The sequence below is a fragment of the Macaca mulatta genome, chromosome 13, assembly GCF_049350105.2.
Source record: "Macaca mulatta isolate MMU2019108-1 chromosome 13, T2T-MMU8v2.0, whole genome shotgun sequence".
Taxonomy (NCBI): Eukaryota; Metazoa; Chordata; class Mammalia; order Primates; family Cercopithecidae; genus Macaca; species Macaca mulatta.
Genome location: NC_133418.1, coordinates 13978284 through 13994520, shown reverse-complemented (window position 1 = coordinate 13994520; position 16237 = coordinate 13978284). Strand labels below are relative to the sequence as shown.

The following is a 16237-nucleotide window of genomic DNA, read 5'->3' as shown; positions in this document are numbered from 1 at the left end:
CATGTGACTCTGCAGCCCCAAGGTCTGGCGCATCAATATAAATGCTCCTGATCGAGAGGACAAATTGAGAGTCAGCCATGGGGGACACACGCTGTGAGAGCGCTGGCTGCCAAGAGTGCAGCAACATATTTCTAAACAAATGCTTTCCAAAGAGCAAAGTTCAGAGCAAGTTTGAGATTCTGGGTCCCCGTGGAGTTTCACTAATTAAAACTCATTATTTCAATATACAAAAATGTGGGGGTAGAAAATGAAAACACACAAGTAATAAATGTTAAGCTCTTCTTTAAAAATGATTCCCACTCTGCAATGAGTGAAAGCTTCAATAATTACTCTCCCATGATTGAGTCGGAGTTTTCCCGAAGATAAATACACACAGAGCCTTGTCATAATACTTTTTTTTTTATTACAATATCCAAAAAACTGGGTATGCAAGTTTAGGGGATCTCAAGACCCCTTCTTCAATCGTAGGAATGTGCCATCTCAAGACGGTATATTTAAACTATAAAGAAGTTCAAATGTAAAGGAAAAAGAAAATGCAATTTCTTCATAAACATTCTGTGTCTCTTACTACCAATCACATACTCTTTTGTAAACCCTGAAAAATTTCCCTGTAAATAATATATATATATAGTGTGTGTGTGTGTGCGCGCACGTGTGTGTGTGTATAAAGTGTTGGTAGCTCCCTTCCCCAAAGACCAGCTGTTTTCCTTAATCATCTGTATTAGTGTCAACAAACGGCTACAGATACATATTTCTTTGAGAATTAAATACATAATTGTGAGATTCAAACAAGCCGAAGGGCAAGAGGAAAAAGCACTATGTGGATGGCACATTTGGGGTAAATTACCAAAACATCTGTCTTTCTGCGTCACCGGTTCCCTCTTTTGCAGACTGCCTTTCCAGGAAATTCTTTATTGCAAGCACAGCCCCAAAGGCACTGGGCAGTTTCCTCACTGCCATCGCACCTGGTGGTTCCAGTATTGCTATCAGCAAACGTGTCGGCTCCCTGCAGAGTCCGGGAGCCATGTAAGGGCACAGGACACGGGCGAGGGCTGCTAGGACTGGGGCCCACCTGCTCTGCCCAGCACGCAGAGTGCCCAGGACGCGGGTGCTGCCGCTGGGTGGCCTGAGGCTCGCTCCTGCGCTCACAGGTGCCCTGCATCTTTTTAAAGAGGGGTTCCATGAGCGGGAACGAGTTGAATGCACGAGCGCCGTTTCCGATGGAAAAGGAATAATGTGAACTCGCCCCTCTCCTCCCCTCCTCTAAAGCTGGCCGGCCGGGTGGGTTCGAGTGTGGGTGTTAGGCCTGGATGGCGAATGGGAGACAAACCGACCAAGCGACCTGAACATAAAGAGACTCGCGTAGAAGCCGTCGGGGCCGCCGCCCCCACGGGAGGAGCCTCTGCCACAAGGCCGGGCGGGCAGCTCCACCGTGGGGCCCGGGAGGCGAGTGTGGGGCCGGGGCGCCGTCACTGCAGAGCCCTGACGAGGTAGAGCTTCTCCCCGTGCTCGCTGGTGAAGATGGGCGCCTTTTTGTAGTGCTCCACCAGCTCGTCCATGGTGTGGAAGCGCCGCTGCCCAATGCAGTAGACATTGTCCACGAGCTGCACCTTGAAGTGTTTGTTCTTCCCTGACGCTTTAAGGGACACGGAGAAGTCGCTGGGCTGGGGAGGAAACAGAACACAGTTACAGCCAGGCCCACAGCTGGGAGCTGTGTCTAAATCCATCCACATCTCCTGTGTGTCTAAATCCAAACCACCCATTGCTCAAACGCTGGGTCTCTGGTTTTTTGTTTGTTCTGAGACGGAGTTTCACTCTTTTGCCCAGGCTGGAGTGTAGTGGCGCAATCTAGGCTCACTGCAACCTCCGCCTCCCAGGTTCAAGCCATTCTCCTGGAGTAGCTGGGATTACAGGCGCCCGCCACCACGCCCAGCTAATATTTGTATTTTTAGTAGAGACGGGGTTTCGCCATGTTGGCCAGGCTGGTCTTGAACTCCTGACCTCAGGTGATTGCCCCACCTCCCCGCCTCAGCATTCCAAAGTGCTGGGATTACACGCATGAGCCACCACGCCCGGCCAGGTCTCTGTTTTATATCTAGAACGGCATCTGATGTTCAGAAAGACCTGGAGGCAGTCCATGATTCTGAAATTCTGAACCAAAGAAAAAATAAATTCTGCTTAGCCCAGTTTCAGTGCTAAATGCGTTTTAGTTATTTGAAAAGTGCAAACTCATTATGGAATATACAGTGTTGCCCTGACTGCTGAAGAAATTTGCTGTTTTTCATTTCCCAAACTATTTTTTGATAAATTGGGAATTTATTAAGAGTGGTTTGTATGCAGGCAGTGGCTAGAAATTTTACTATTTCTGATGTCTAACACTATTAGAAATTAAGACGTCAAAATTTTTCTAATTCTTTTTTTTTTTTTGAGATGGAGTTTCGCTCTTATTGCCCAGGCTGCAATGCAGTGGTGCGATCTTGGCTCACTGCAACCTCTGCCTCCCGGGTTCAAGCAGATTCTCCTGCCTCGGCCTCCCGATGTGCCACCACGCCTGGCTAATTTTTCTAATTCTAAGCATTTGAAAATATGAACAGCAGTGGAAAATTCCAGATGCATTTTAAACTTAGTTCACAATATCCCAGAGGAAGCTGAACTATGGTTTGATTATAGATTTTATTGAAAAATATTTAAATTCTGTGATGTCAGTGCCTTACATTTCAGAATATTTTAGAAACATGTCATTATTTTAATCAAAATGCATCTTTTATTGGCCAGGTGCAGTGGCTCATGCCTGTAATCTCAGCAATTTGGGCAGCTGAGGCAGGTGGATCACCTGTGGTCAGGACTTTGAGACCAGCCTGGTCAACATGGTGAAACCTCATCTATACTAAAAATACAAAATTAGCCAGGCATGGTGGTACGTGCCTGTAATCCCAGCTACTTGGGAGGCTGAGGCAAGAGAATCGCTTGAACCCGGGAGGTGGAAGTTGCAGTGAGCCAAGATCACACCACTGCACTCTGGTCTGGGCGACAACAGAGAAACTCCATCTCAAAAACAAACAAAAAAAATGTGTGTATATATATAGAGAGAGACAGAGAGAAAGAGAGAGAGAGAGGTCTTTTATCTCATTTGGTGAAAAACATGCAGGAAAGAAGATACTAAATGATAAATATTCTTTGTACAAAAATATCAAGTTTTGATCAATTCATTAAATGAATAACAATTAGTTACTAACACATGCCAGGCAGGCGGTACCCTGGATACGTGTGTGTGCATGCAGGACAAATGCTCTGTGACAATCCAGTGTGGGGAGCAGATAAATAGAGGTGGACAGATGGCTGCATAGGGCAGTAAGTTCTATGAAAAAAAAAAAAAAAAGAAAACAACAACAACAAAAAACAGAGTTGCATGAGAGAGGAGCAAGAGGTACCAGAGCTCTGTGTGTGAGTGTGTGCAGATATGAGAGGGAGTATGTGAGTATTGAGGGTGTGTGAGAGTATGTGTAGCGTGTGAGTGCATGTGTATGAATGTATGAATGTATGTGCACACACAGGTATGCACTGGGGGGCAGGAGAGCCCTCTGGACAATGTGGAGCTGAGCCTGTGCTCTCCGAGGCAGGGCTGGTAGAGACTGCTCGGGAAATTGGCACCTTGGTGAAGAAAGGGAAGCAGGTCCTGTTCTGTGGCACTAAAGAGGCAGTGTGGCTGGTGGAGTGGAGGAGGGAGTCTGGTCTCCCTCAAGGGCCCAAGAGTAAAATTCACCTACCCAACTGGCCTCTGCCTGTAGTTCCAATCCATCAGACTAAAGGATTTCCCACCCCCAGTCCCAATGTCACTCCTGTTCGTGGTGTTCTTGGGGCCATCTTCTGTCTCCTCATGATCAACTGTTCCCTTAAGGCTCAGCTCAAAGGCTATCCCGCTGTTAAGAAGCCTCACTGACCCCAAACAAGGTAAATCCTCTACCCACTGGCTTGGTAGCTAGCACCAGGTTCATGCCTGGCCAGTGGCAGGACCACAGCCTAACATCTGAAATTTTTAATGGAATTCCCAGACCAGCTTTCTGCTTTTCTCAAAGCCCAGGAACTTCCTGCTCTGAGGGTCCAGCAGTTCGACCCCGCTCTGCGACCTCCCAGCAGGACCTGAGACAGTTAACAAAGGCCTAGGCCATTGTCTATTACAGAGTTCACAAAAGCCCAAATATGTTTGATAAGAAGTGTGCAACCCTTGCAAAACAAGGAATCACTCCATTTATACCAATGACAACTGAGGGGAATGAGTGCCTGAGAAGACTCGAATTGTGCAAGGCAGCTGGGCTCACCCACCAGCCACAGCTGTTAACAGAAAAGAATGAAAGGAACAATTGTAAGCATAGTTTGTATTTATGCATACCTTTGTCCCAAATAGACCAAATAAGAACAAACCTTTGAGGGGAAAAGCCCCATCTCATCGCCATGTGAGGCCCAGGGCATGCTCCTGGATGAAACTCCAGGAAGAAATCAGAAGGTTAATCTCAGATTAGGCCTCAGCCTATAGATGATTAATATTCTGTAAAGATGTATATTCTGTACTAGAAGTCTGTGCCTTTAGGAAAACATGAAGGGCAGTCTCACAGAGTTTACTATCAGCCAGGCTCAACTTAGAGATAAAGTGGCATCATTTTTAGTGGAGGCAGTATGGGAGTGAATCATGGTAAATATATGATACTCCCAATTTTAATTAAGCCAAATGATCAACAGATGACTTTCTACATAAGGGAAATTTGCTTTTAATTCAAGCTCCTTAATTTAACATCACGGTGTGTGTGTGTGCCTGTATGCACGCATGAGTTGCAGCAATAAAATTTTCATAGCAGAAGAGGTAATTTTTAATTTTGTGTGCTCCTGACCAGAAACCTTAAAGTTAAGGATGTAGAACCAATTTATGCCAAGCAGGAGTGCTAAAAGTTGGGGAGTGCTCTTTGATTTAAACTGAGTAGATTTTCTGTAGGAAATCTGAAAAAGACCAATCTGTATACTAACATACACCGTTACATGTTACCACTGAACACCTCTAAGTGAAGTGTGAAGATGAACTAGTTAAGATGTTCTCCAAGTGTGCTCTTAAGACCAGTAGCATCAGCATCCTCTGGGAACTGGTTAGGAAGCATATTCTCAGGGGCCAGCCATGGCGGCTCACACCTGTAATACCTGCCCTTTGGGACGCCATGGTGGCAGGATTACTTGAGGCCAGGACTTTAAGACCAGCCTGGGCAACATAGTGAGACCCTATCTCTACACAAAATTTAAAATAATTAGCCAGGTGTGGTGGTGCATACCTGTGGTCCCAGCTACTTGGGCGGTCAGGGTGGGAGGATCACTTGAGCCCGGGAGGTCAAGGCTACAGTGAGGTATGATAGCGCCACTGCACTCCAGCCTAGATGACAGAGTGAGACGCTATCTCAAAATAATTAAATAAAAAAAAGAAAAAAGAAATGCAAATTCTCAGGCTCTGCCTCAACCCTGCTGCAGCAGAAATTCTGGGGTGGAGCCCAGTCATCTGTGTTTTAACCTCCAGCACCGTGTGTTTTAATAAGCCCTTCAGGGGATTCTGATGCAGTTTGAGAACTGGAAGAAAGAAAATCTGGAACAAACATCGGCAGTGTTGGAGCCCATCAACAAATGTTTGGCCACCAGAAAAAGATGGGAATGTGATTTATGGGCAAAGCAGCCCATGATGGAGGGAGTGCCAGTCTGCAGATACCTTTCCGATTCTGTCCTGAGGACTCTGGCTCTGCTCCAGACATCTCTCATAGGGAATTTCCCTTGAAGGGACAGCTGGGACACTGCTGTATGGTCTCTTCCTTTCAAAGTGAGTCAGTCCCTGCATCTGATGGAGGCGGAGTTACTCCTGACCCAAAACAACTCTGCCTCCAAAGGGCGCCAGGGAATGATTCCCATGAAAGCAACTCCATCAGTCCCGTTCTCATGTGTTGTAGTCCTTCCATGGTTGGCTTTCTAGAACAGACTTCAAGAAATCAGATGAAAAAGGACCACGCCACACTCGTTCCTCAACAAGTATGAGTACTGATAGTATGGCAGAGTACTTTACATTTAAGCTTGTCAAAGAATCTTAACACATTTTTGAAACATGCAGTCAAGATGCTGGCTGAGGCTGCAGTCATCTGAAGGCTTGATCGGGGATGCAGACTCTACTTTCAAGGCGGTCTGCTCACATGAACCCCCGGGGGGCTCTGTAGGGCTGCCTGAATGTACTCTCAACATGGCAGCTGAGATCAACAGATCAACAGAGAGCAAAGAGCCACCCACAATGCCCGTCTCGGAAGCTGCCCTCCATCGCTTCTGCCACATCTTGGTCATTAGAAGTGAGTTGCTCAGTGCAGCCCATGCTTATGGGAAGAGGGTCAGGCTCTACTTTCTGAAGCAAAGAGTAGTAAAGAATTTATGGACATCTTTTTAAGCCATCATAGATGGACACGACACTCATTAAGATTTTCTATGGTTGGACTAAAACCTAACTAGACTCAGTCCCCGGGTTTTGAAACATCTGCCCTTTGATTTCTCCTCTTTAATTGCCACCTTTGTGCTGCCTCCCACTGTCCACATTTCCTACACTTTCCATCTCCAAACGCTGTACTTACTTGATATATAGTAATTTCTCTGTGCTGATTACTGGGCAAATTCTTCAAATTTTCAAACATCAGACCACTTCTTCCTGTTATGTCCTTCTATGAGTATTTCTTTTAAGGAATGCTTTTTCTATTCTCATAGTTTTTGAATCAACGGTTCTGGAGAACGAACAATTAGTACAACCCATTCATTCGACCCTTCTTTTCAGACAGTCATTTTCCAAGTGGAATCTAAGGACAATTAACAGGTTGGTGGAAAACCAACCTCTCTCGGAGCCTCTATGATCACCGTTGTTTTTGTTTAGGCTTTAGAGTCTATGTTTGAATATAACTAAGTGCGAGAACCCAATTTAACTCTACATCCCCACACCAGACTCAGAGTATCTGGTGTGCCACAAACGTGCAGACTTAAAATTTTCTAATTTTGACTACCTCTTCCATTATTCATGCCTTCAGGTAATTCTTATACCTCATCTCTTTGCAATTTGTGCTTGTGGTAAGTGGGTACTTTTAGAAAAGAACAGTAGAGAGCACACTCTTTGATCCCATCTCTACGGCTTCACCAGCTTGATCCATTGCCTCAAATACTTGCTGAAAAGCACCTTTGCAATTTATAAAACAGATGTCCTGATCAGATACGCCTCTCCCTCTCTCAAGATTTAATCATTGTTTTCTCATAGAAGGAAAAAAAAAACGAAGGCCGAGGACAGACTTTAATATCCTTTATTTCCTCCTCCATCCCTGAAAGCTTACGTATTAATGTGATTTTCTTCTAAGCACAATGGTCAGGAGGAAATGGGAGGAAGGGGCCTTGTTCCAGGTCCTTTTGGTTCTTTAAACCTTAAAACTTCTCCTTATCTTTCACTTTGGACTTTATGAAAAGATGAGGGTAGAAATGCCCTTTGTGTGATTCACCAGGCCTCCCACACAGACCCTGGACTGATCTCCAGCCACGCTGAAGTCTCCAAGCATCAATAATCTGCACATCTCCTTCTACCCTCAGAGAGCGGTCATCCTGTTGGTTTCTTATCGCAAGTTGTATCATTCTCTTCTTTTGGTAAAGACATGTTTTTATCCTTTTACTTCTTTACAGAAGGCACTCTTCTATCCACAGAAGTGGTTCATTTACCTCCCAAAAGTGAGAACAAATAGGTTAGAGGCAAATCGTGATCCACTGATTAATAGTTTCTCTGTTTTTATCTCAGAAAAACTGCCTTTCAGTTTTACCATTCTATTCGGTCACCTCCCTAGTTGTCTGAGGTAGCCTTCTTTTAATCAAAATAACTCCTGTCTATACTTATGCTGCTAGCTGTCAGGTGACCCAGCGCTCTTTGATTTTACATCAGATTCTCTCTTCCTTGCCCCAAGTGTGATGAGTCTCACCAGCATTTCCTATTCTCCTATCAATGTTCACTCTATAAAATATTTACTCTGCAGGCCTGAAGCCAGTCCACACTGACATGTTCAAATATTCATCTCATTAACTTTGGAAGTAATCTTACTTACATAAATGAAAAATCAATCATCAACTATAGAGCAGCCCTCCAAGTCCCATCTACCTAATCTAGGAAAACGGAGCATTCCCTGTTCACTTTCCAGTTAGTATGCATGTGTGTGTTTAGCCCTCCCCATCCTCAAATGTATTTCCCAAAGTCACATGTAACACCTCACCATATAGGCCTTTAGAATATTGTCCTTGTTATTCTTTGTCTTTCCACAGTGTCATACCTGATGTGACTGAGTGACAACTAAAGTCAGAATTTTACCATATTACACAAACAGTACGCATAAGGGCTTGAATCAAGTGCATACTCCACAATGCAGTGGTTCTCAAATTGGAGCATCGGAATTATTTAGGGGTTCATAGGTTCTCAGGATTTGGAAGAAAAAAAGGACTCAGAGGGCTTCTTCAAACCAAGGTTGCAGAGCCCTACCCCAGAGATTTGAAGTCAGCAAGCTGGGGCAATCTGCATTCTAGCAAGTTCGCTGGTGATGCTGATGCTGCTGGTGTAGGAACCACACTTTGGAATTATTGCCATGGATGGTGGCTGAAGAAAATTATACATGGGTATTCTCCTGCTCGCTTGTGGCAGCATCTATGCTTGACTCTGTTATACTTCCAACGACTATACTGTAGATGGGATTTTTAAAACGCTAAAATGCAATGCAGTAAGGAAGATGGGTGAGCAGACCAGTTTGCAAATGACTCCACCATCAGTTATTACAATGAACTAATTTAAATTGCTTTCTGTGTTATCAACTCCACAGGGATCTGAAACTCTATTTTGTTACTCTGTGCTGCTCTTGCCATGCTACAGAGGTCATGTTAAAGAAATGCTTAGTAATAGTGCCATGAGAAACATCCCCAGATAAATGAGAGACCCCACACAGAAATACAACTCAAAAGGGGAGACATATGCCTCCTGAATGAAGACAAGCAAAACGTAAAGCCGAGATTAAAAGTTATGTGGTGATGCAAGTCAAAACCACAGTGAGCTACCACTTCACACCTACCAGAAGGGCCATTTTACATATATGTGTGTATATATATGTATATTTATACATGTGTGTATATCTATATACACGTATACACACACACACACACACGGCCTTGTATGGCTTAATGACAGGATATATTATCAGAAATACATCATCAGGCGATTTGGTCATTGTGCAAACATCAGGGTGAACTTACACAAACGTAGATGGTACAGCCTACTACACATCTAGGCTATAATATATGGCCTGTTGCTCCCAGGCTACAAACCTGCACAATATGTTACTCTACTCAACACTGTAGGACACTGTAACACAACGGTGTTCTGTAAACCAAAGAGATGTCTAAATCTATAAGACAACATAGTCACGGATTTTTTTGCAGCCACACTGCAATTTTAACCCCAGTGCGTGACAACCGTGGAGAGCTCCCAGAACAAGGCCAGCACAACTCCACCTTCTGGGAAAAACCAAGAGCCATGGTCCCGAAAGAAATTATGAACCTCTTACTGACCAGGTTTGCTACTGATTGTATTAAAAGCACTAGCTTTTAGTAAGACGCCTGTGTTCACAGATCCCAGTAAATGATGCATTGCTTGCTGTGTTTTAATGGTCAGCATTGAAGAGCCAGCCAGAATGAGGAGGCAGAATCAGAATCAGGTGATGAGCACTACACTTCGAGGTAACAGCCTGCACTGCATGGTCTTGCAGGCCCTTCCATCTTCAAGAGTTAAATATGCTTAAAATTAGAACTATTACAAAAATCCAGGCTTAAAACTTCCATTTTGTACTGGGCAAAAAGCCTGGCAATTAAAAATAACTTGTTATCTTTGAGACTGGAAGGATGCCTACAGGCACTGCTCATAGCAACCTAAGGTTAAGTCATCTTAACATTAACTCATTTATGAAGAAACACCTACAGATCACAGAGCCTAACCATGAAACCCTGGAAGCAATTTTTACTTTGCTCTGACAATCTGCCTCCTTCCAATTCACCAGCAGAAACACAGCAAGTTTATTTTCAAACTCTAAACAGTAAAAAACAAAAAAACCAAAACCAAAACAAAACAAAAAACCCCAAAAAACTCAACAGAAATACACTTCAAGAGATAAATTCCACTCAACAAAAGCTATAGTTCTAAATGAAGGTCAGCTTTGTGACAATAGTTTTATAATTTTGGAAATGTAGTATTATGCAGAAATGGTTTTAATAACAGTCGCAAGAATGTATAAAACCACCAGGAATGCATCATAGGGATCAAGGGTTTTCAAAGTGTGGTCCCCAAAGCAGCAGCATCACCACCAAGAAACGTGTTATTAATAGAAATGCAAATTCTTGGGCCCCAGACCTCCTGAATCAGTACCACTGCAGGTAGGACCCAGCAATTTCTGTTTTAACAAGCCTCAAGGCAATTCTGATACACAGTACACAGTTTGAGAATCATTATTTAGAGAAATGGAATGATGAAATTGCCTGCAAATAAGAGTTTTGGGTAGAAGTTATAATTTCTATAAGAAATATTATAACTTTGAAAATACAGAAAGGAACTATTCTAATTAATTTCCTGGCCAAACTCTTTTAATGTATTTTTAAAAAGAGAAATGAAACATCCATTGACTTTTAGTATGGCCAATATGTGCATTAAATTATCCTTAGCAGGAGAGTTTTTCTCTATTGGAAACAAATGTATTGTATGACAATATTAGTATCTAATATTATTGCAGGACACAATAAATACATGACCTCTTCGGTATCTAAAATCTTACAGAGGAAAATGGCTTCCCAGACTTGTGGCTGATGCTGTCCAGCAAGTCACCCAGGCCAGCTGTGCACCTTTTCCAACCATATCCTAGTTGTGATCTGTCACTTTCTGAACAACTTTTACAAGGATGGGGGATGCAGCAATTAATAAAATACTGACAACTTGTACAGTTTACCAGAAACCCAGTAAAGGGTTACTGTTCATTTTAAGTACAGCTTTCTAGCCACATCCATAGCATCAATGTGGACAAAATATAAAAGGATTTATGAGGGACACACACAGGGTGAGTAGGATTTCTGAGTTTTCTGGATTTAAGCAGGTATAGCTCACAGCTGAAGGTATGATAATGAAATATGGAGAATAAGCACCAACAATATATCACCTTTAGCTGCTAAGGATAAACGACAATTGTAGATGAGAGAGGAGAGCGAGGGAGGAAGAAGAAAGGGAAGAACAAGCAGTAGGCACTGACGTTCAGGACAGGAAAGAGGGCCCAACAGGTTCGTTCATTTGTTAGTTCACTGATTCATCTAACATATCCAACAGATACTTCTGAAATACCCAGCACTTACTGATAGTGGATAGTGCAGGATGTGGCAATGTTTGTCCTCCCTGAAATAAGCACCTCTCAATATCATCAAGCAAGGGTCTAGCTCATTTACACTGCAGTCACTCAGGGTATTTTAAAAACTGATACGCATGTTGAAGATCCATTCCAAAAGAAACAGCTGTGCTTATCCAGAAGCCAGGCTTCATGTGGTAACCTCAATGAAAGGTCCAGGCCCAAAGATTCCAAGAAAAAAGGAAATTAAATGAAGATGCCTGCCTCTGAGTCCTGCAGGGAGGCTGAACCCCTCAGAAACCTTTCCATCCTGGCATGCTGTGAAGGAATTATGTCAGAACATGAACCTAAGGGCTCTTGGTGGCCTGGTGGTGGCTGTGAAAGCCAGCTCTAACCTGAGAAATGGCAAAATGAGCAGGGAAACACATGGGGATGGGGGGAGGCAGCGGATGGTGGGGAAAAAAAAACAAGCAAAGGACTTGTCCACTTGTCCACCAGGACAGGTCCCCGGCAGTCACAGATGACAGCTGAGAACAGCCTTGGTCATGAACAGGAAACGCAGCAAACCTGGCCCGGTTCTGCGGTCAGGAGAAAAGAAGCCACACACCTCAGGGCTCTTGTAGAATCCCCGTGGCACAAGGCATGCACACTAAGCGCTGAAAATGGCCTGTGTCACGGCAAGATCCATCAGGACAAGCTGCCCTGCACAGCATCAGGCCACGTGGAGCCTCAGACCAAGACGGTGCTGCTATGTGTGCAGAGCCGATGCAAGTGCCAGTAAAGCCCTTTCCACCCTATATTCCTGGAATCATACATGTTGCTCCTTGACTTTCTAAGTTAGGAGAGAATGCAAAACATCTTGAAAGGCCCCCAATTAAAAAATTGTTAAAAGGAAATACAAACAATTAGTGCTTTAGTACTTTTGAAAAAGTTAGCTCATTCTCTAACAATGCAAGGCAACTGAGACAGTGGGGTGTAGAGTTCTGAGATGAAACCCAGCCAATGCATGCATCCCTCCTTATCCAAAGGGATCTGGTCCCTGAATTCAGACAACAATGACCACCTGTGCATGTTCCACAGAAAAGCCATAGGTCCTCCCTAAGGCCAGCAACCCTGGAGAACACCTTTTTCATCTACTCTCTAAAGTCTTTCTTCATCTCCCCAAATCTTAGGCAGAAAGAAGAACGACTGGGAGCAATGTCTCCACACTGCAGGACTTCCTTCTGAGAAGTCTCTTCAAACTCAAACATTTTAAGCCAAGATCATATTTTGTGCATTATACTTAGCCCTTAAGGACTCTGGACCAAGCACTTAATATTGTAATTGGTTTTCCAGCACTTTCTCTAAGTTTCTGCTCGATTGAGTTAAAAGCGCTGCTGTCCTTAATTTGCTTAAGGCTTCAAACCCGATCTAAAGGAAATGGTGCACAGAGCTCTCGTCATGTGAGAACAATTCAATGTGATGTCTTGCCAGGAATGATAAACTCTGGTGACTTGATAAGAAAATCTCAGAGTTCAGATTTCAGATGAAGTTAGCTTTCAGGCTGGCATTCCCGTCCAAGCACATCTAAGGCTCCGCAAAACTGATGACACCACAAAGGAGTCCAGTTTCCACCACCACGATGCTCCTTCCTCAAAGAGGAGAAGATCCCACTTGCCTCTCTCTGGAGGGCTTTGAATGCCTCTCTGATCAGTCAACAGGACTCCTGAATGTGCACTTATTTATTGTGCCAGTAACCTTTTCAGAGGACAGCAGGGGCAGCAGGTAGTACATACTTACTAGTCTTACAGTGTGCATTTAAAAATGAAATTGAAGCCTACTAGAACCAATACAATTCAAATACATCAAACTCCTAAATGCTTGTTTTGGAAGTCTCTCGATTGTAGAAGGTGTATTTGTAAAGACGTTTGCAAAACTGGTCGAATATTTCCTTCACACACGAAAAGGCTGCCTTCTGGGATGCAGGCTCCACCCCCACGTCTGAAACTCACTGCCCCCAGCCTGCCCACCCCTGGAAGTGGGTCTGCTGCCCCAGTCCAGTGGCTTCATATCTCCCACTCACTGCACACACACAAAACTCATCTCTCTCAAGAACCCTTGTTTTCTTTTCAATTCATCTCGTAAGTGCTTTAAAAGCTTTTCAGAGATGAACTCAGTGGCGCTGCCTGCCGTGGCAATGACCTTGGGATTATACGGTTTACAAAGAGAAAGCAAGCAAACAACAAAAGGCGGTGTCAGAAACCGGCCACCAGTCTTGCAAAGATTGCTTTCTCTGGGAAACAGACCGAGTGGAAACAAAGTAAATCACTCGGGCCTTCTACGTACACACAATGGGCAACCAGGAGAGAAAATGACGTTTGAGTCTGTAAAATACAAGAGGGGGAATCTTCGGAGAGAAGCAGAACCACCTTTGTCAGCTACAAACATTTTTTCAGTTAACCTCCCACCTCCAGAAATGGACACCCACGATCCCCAAAACAGATGCAAGGAAATCACGGAGTAGCAAACATTACACTAAATTGCATTCATCTGCATCTCCCGCCTTTCTAGTGTACTCACACAATGTGAAATGGGCGCGGCACACAGAGCCACTGTGCAAGGCGCATTTACTGCCTCCAGCCAGAGCTGCGGGCGCAGCGCACTTACCGAGGACTCGCTGTCCCTAATGAGGAAGTCGCCCTCCACGCCCCGCTCGTTGAGGGCACACTCGGCCTGGTGCCGCGTCACGTTCCCGTAGTACCACTCTCTGCCCGCGAAGCGCCCGCTGGACGAGGGCCCGGTGTAGCTTATCTGTGGGGCGTGCGCAGGGTGCAGGGCAGGCCCGTCACTGAGGACCACCACGTAGTTTTTGGGGACGAGGCCCACCTGGCCCCGGGCATTTTTGCATTTCCACCACTCGGGGTCGTTCTCGGGCTTCTCGATCACCTCCATGGTCTCCCCCTTCTCGAAGTTGAGCTCCTCCTCGGTGACTGAGCTGAAGGGGTACAGCGTCTGGACCACGTGCAGCACGCGGGAGCCCTGGCCATTGCTCAGCGAGGCGCCCTTGCGCAGGCTCAGGAAGCTCGGGGACTCCGCAGCTGCCTCGTCCACCTCCTCCAGGACGTAGTTGGAGGGGAACCAGCCGATCTGCCCGTTGTAGCTGCCCCGCCACCAACCGTCGCTGCACTTCTCCATGACGGTGACACGCGACCCCTTCACCAGGGACAGCTCATCCTCCCGCTCGGCAACATAGGCGAACTTGACAAAGGCCGGGATGTTGAGGTCGTAGATGCGGTCGGCGCTGCTGCCATTGGCGGGGTACTCAGCATCCGTGCTGGGCGTGGGGGACGCGTCCCGCGCGCTGGTCTTCCTGCGCGTCTTGCCAAGGCCTGTGGAGACACAGCAAGGCTCAGTGGCGCGGGGCACTTGGGCACCAACCCACTCCCTAGTCTACTGGGATTTCCACGCAGTTTCTCTGGCGGTTAAATACAAGGGGACACATGGACAGTGCTTACAAACTGTAATTACCATCAGAAAAATAAGGTTGCTGGCAGCTGCCTCCTGTAGTTGTGAAGTTACTTAAAGTTGAGAACTACTTAAACTGATCTATTTTACCCATAAAAACGTCACAGGGCCAGCACGGTGGCTCACGCCTGGAATCCCAGGCTTTGAGAGGCCCAGGCGGGAGGATTGCTTGAGGCCAGGAGTCTGAGACCAGCCTAGGCAACATAGCAAGACCCTGTGTCTGCAAAAAATTAAAAAAAAAAAAAAAAATTAGCCACCTGTGGTGCACATCTATGGGCCCAGCTACTGGAGAGGCTGAGGTGGGAGGATGGCTTGAGCCAGAGTTCCAGACTGCAGGGAGCCGTGATCGCTCCACTGCACTCTAGCCTGTACAACAGAGTGAGGTCCTGTCTCTAAAATCAAACAAAACCAAAAAATGCGGAAGTACCACTGACACAAAAGATAACGAGAAGAGTAGAAGGTTTCCTTCTGAAATAACCGTTTTTAGAGCATCCCTGTGCCTCTGAAAAAAATAAAGTATAAATGCAGACAAAATACCTTTTTCATTCCTTGAATGGGTGGGAAGTCAGACTAAATGAATTCAAAGACCCGTTAGAACTCTTAAGACCGTCCAGTCTTAGGGAGCACAGCTTGCATAACCTGCCCTGCCCCCAGCTGCCTTGCCACTGCCTCCTCCACTCCTGGGACACTCACTGCCCTCACCCCTCACCCCTGGACAGCACGACAGCCCTAATGGGCAAAACCCATCATCTTCACCTTTCTTCTCGTCTTACAATTCTTCTCTTCTTTCAAAACAGCAGACTAATTTCCCACAACAGATTGTGATGAGTGCATTAGGAAAACTTAGCTGATACCTTAAATTGAAGACACAATTTTTCATACTGTGATTCAAAGCCCACTAGTGGATCATAAAAACCACTTTAATGGGTTGCAACCAGCCTACAGGTATGTGTTGAATTTAAGGGAATAAAGTAGAAAATTTCAGTGCATCGAACACAATTACAGTAAGTACTGTTTCTTCAGTCACATATGTGAGTATTGAATCAGAATGGGAAACATTTCTTCCTATGCGTGATGAAAAATGCTAGAAAAGCCCTAAGGTAAAAATGTTTTAACTGTGTTAAAATGCATGGAATTCTGGAACATTCTACGAGAGGAAAGCATGTCAGCCCCAGAGTTGGGGACACACCCCACACAGGCAGACGTGGCCTTCCCTAGCTGTCCTAAGAGATGAGTGCTCCCACCACAGCTCTGCTTTGACCTCTATCTTAACCAGTGTGGAGGAT

General features: G+C 45.1%; 1 protein-coding gene across 6 annotated transcripts in view; it reads right to left on the bottom strand.

The window, feature by feature from the left end:
• Window positions 1–380: 380 nt before the first annotated feature.
• Window positions 381–16237, bottom strand: part of NCK2 (NCK adaptor protein 2) — a 150868-nt gene continuing 135011 nt past the window's right edge. For 5 of the 6 annotated variants that reach the window (XM_015113046.3, XM_001109452.5, XM_077960230.1 and 2 more), the window contains 2 exons: window positions 14094–14815; window positions 381–1664 (listed from right to left, as the gene is read on the bottom strand). In XM_015113046.3, the coding sequence (XP_014968532.1) occupies window positions 1470–1664; window positions 14094–14815 (917 nt within the window). In that variant the 3' untranslated portion in view covers window positions 381–1469. The remainder of the gene's footprint in view (window positions 1665–14093; window positions 14816–16237) is intronic. The other variant, XM_015113052.3, reaches the window with a different exon arrangement.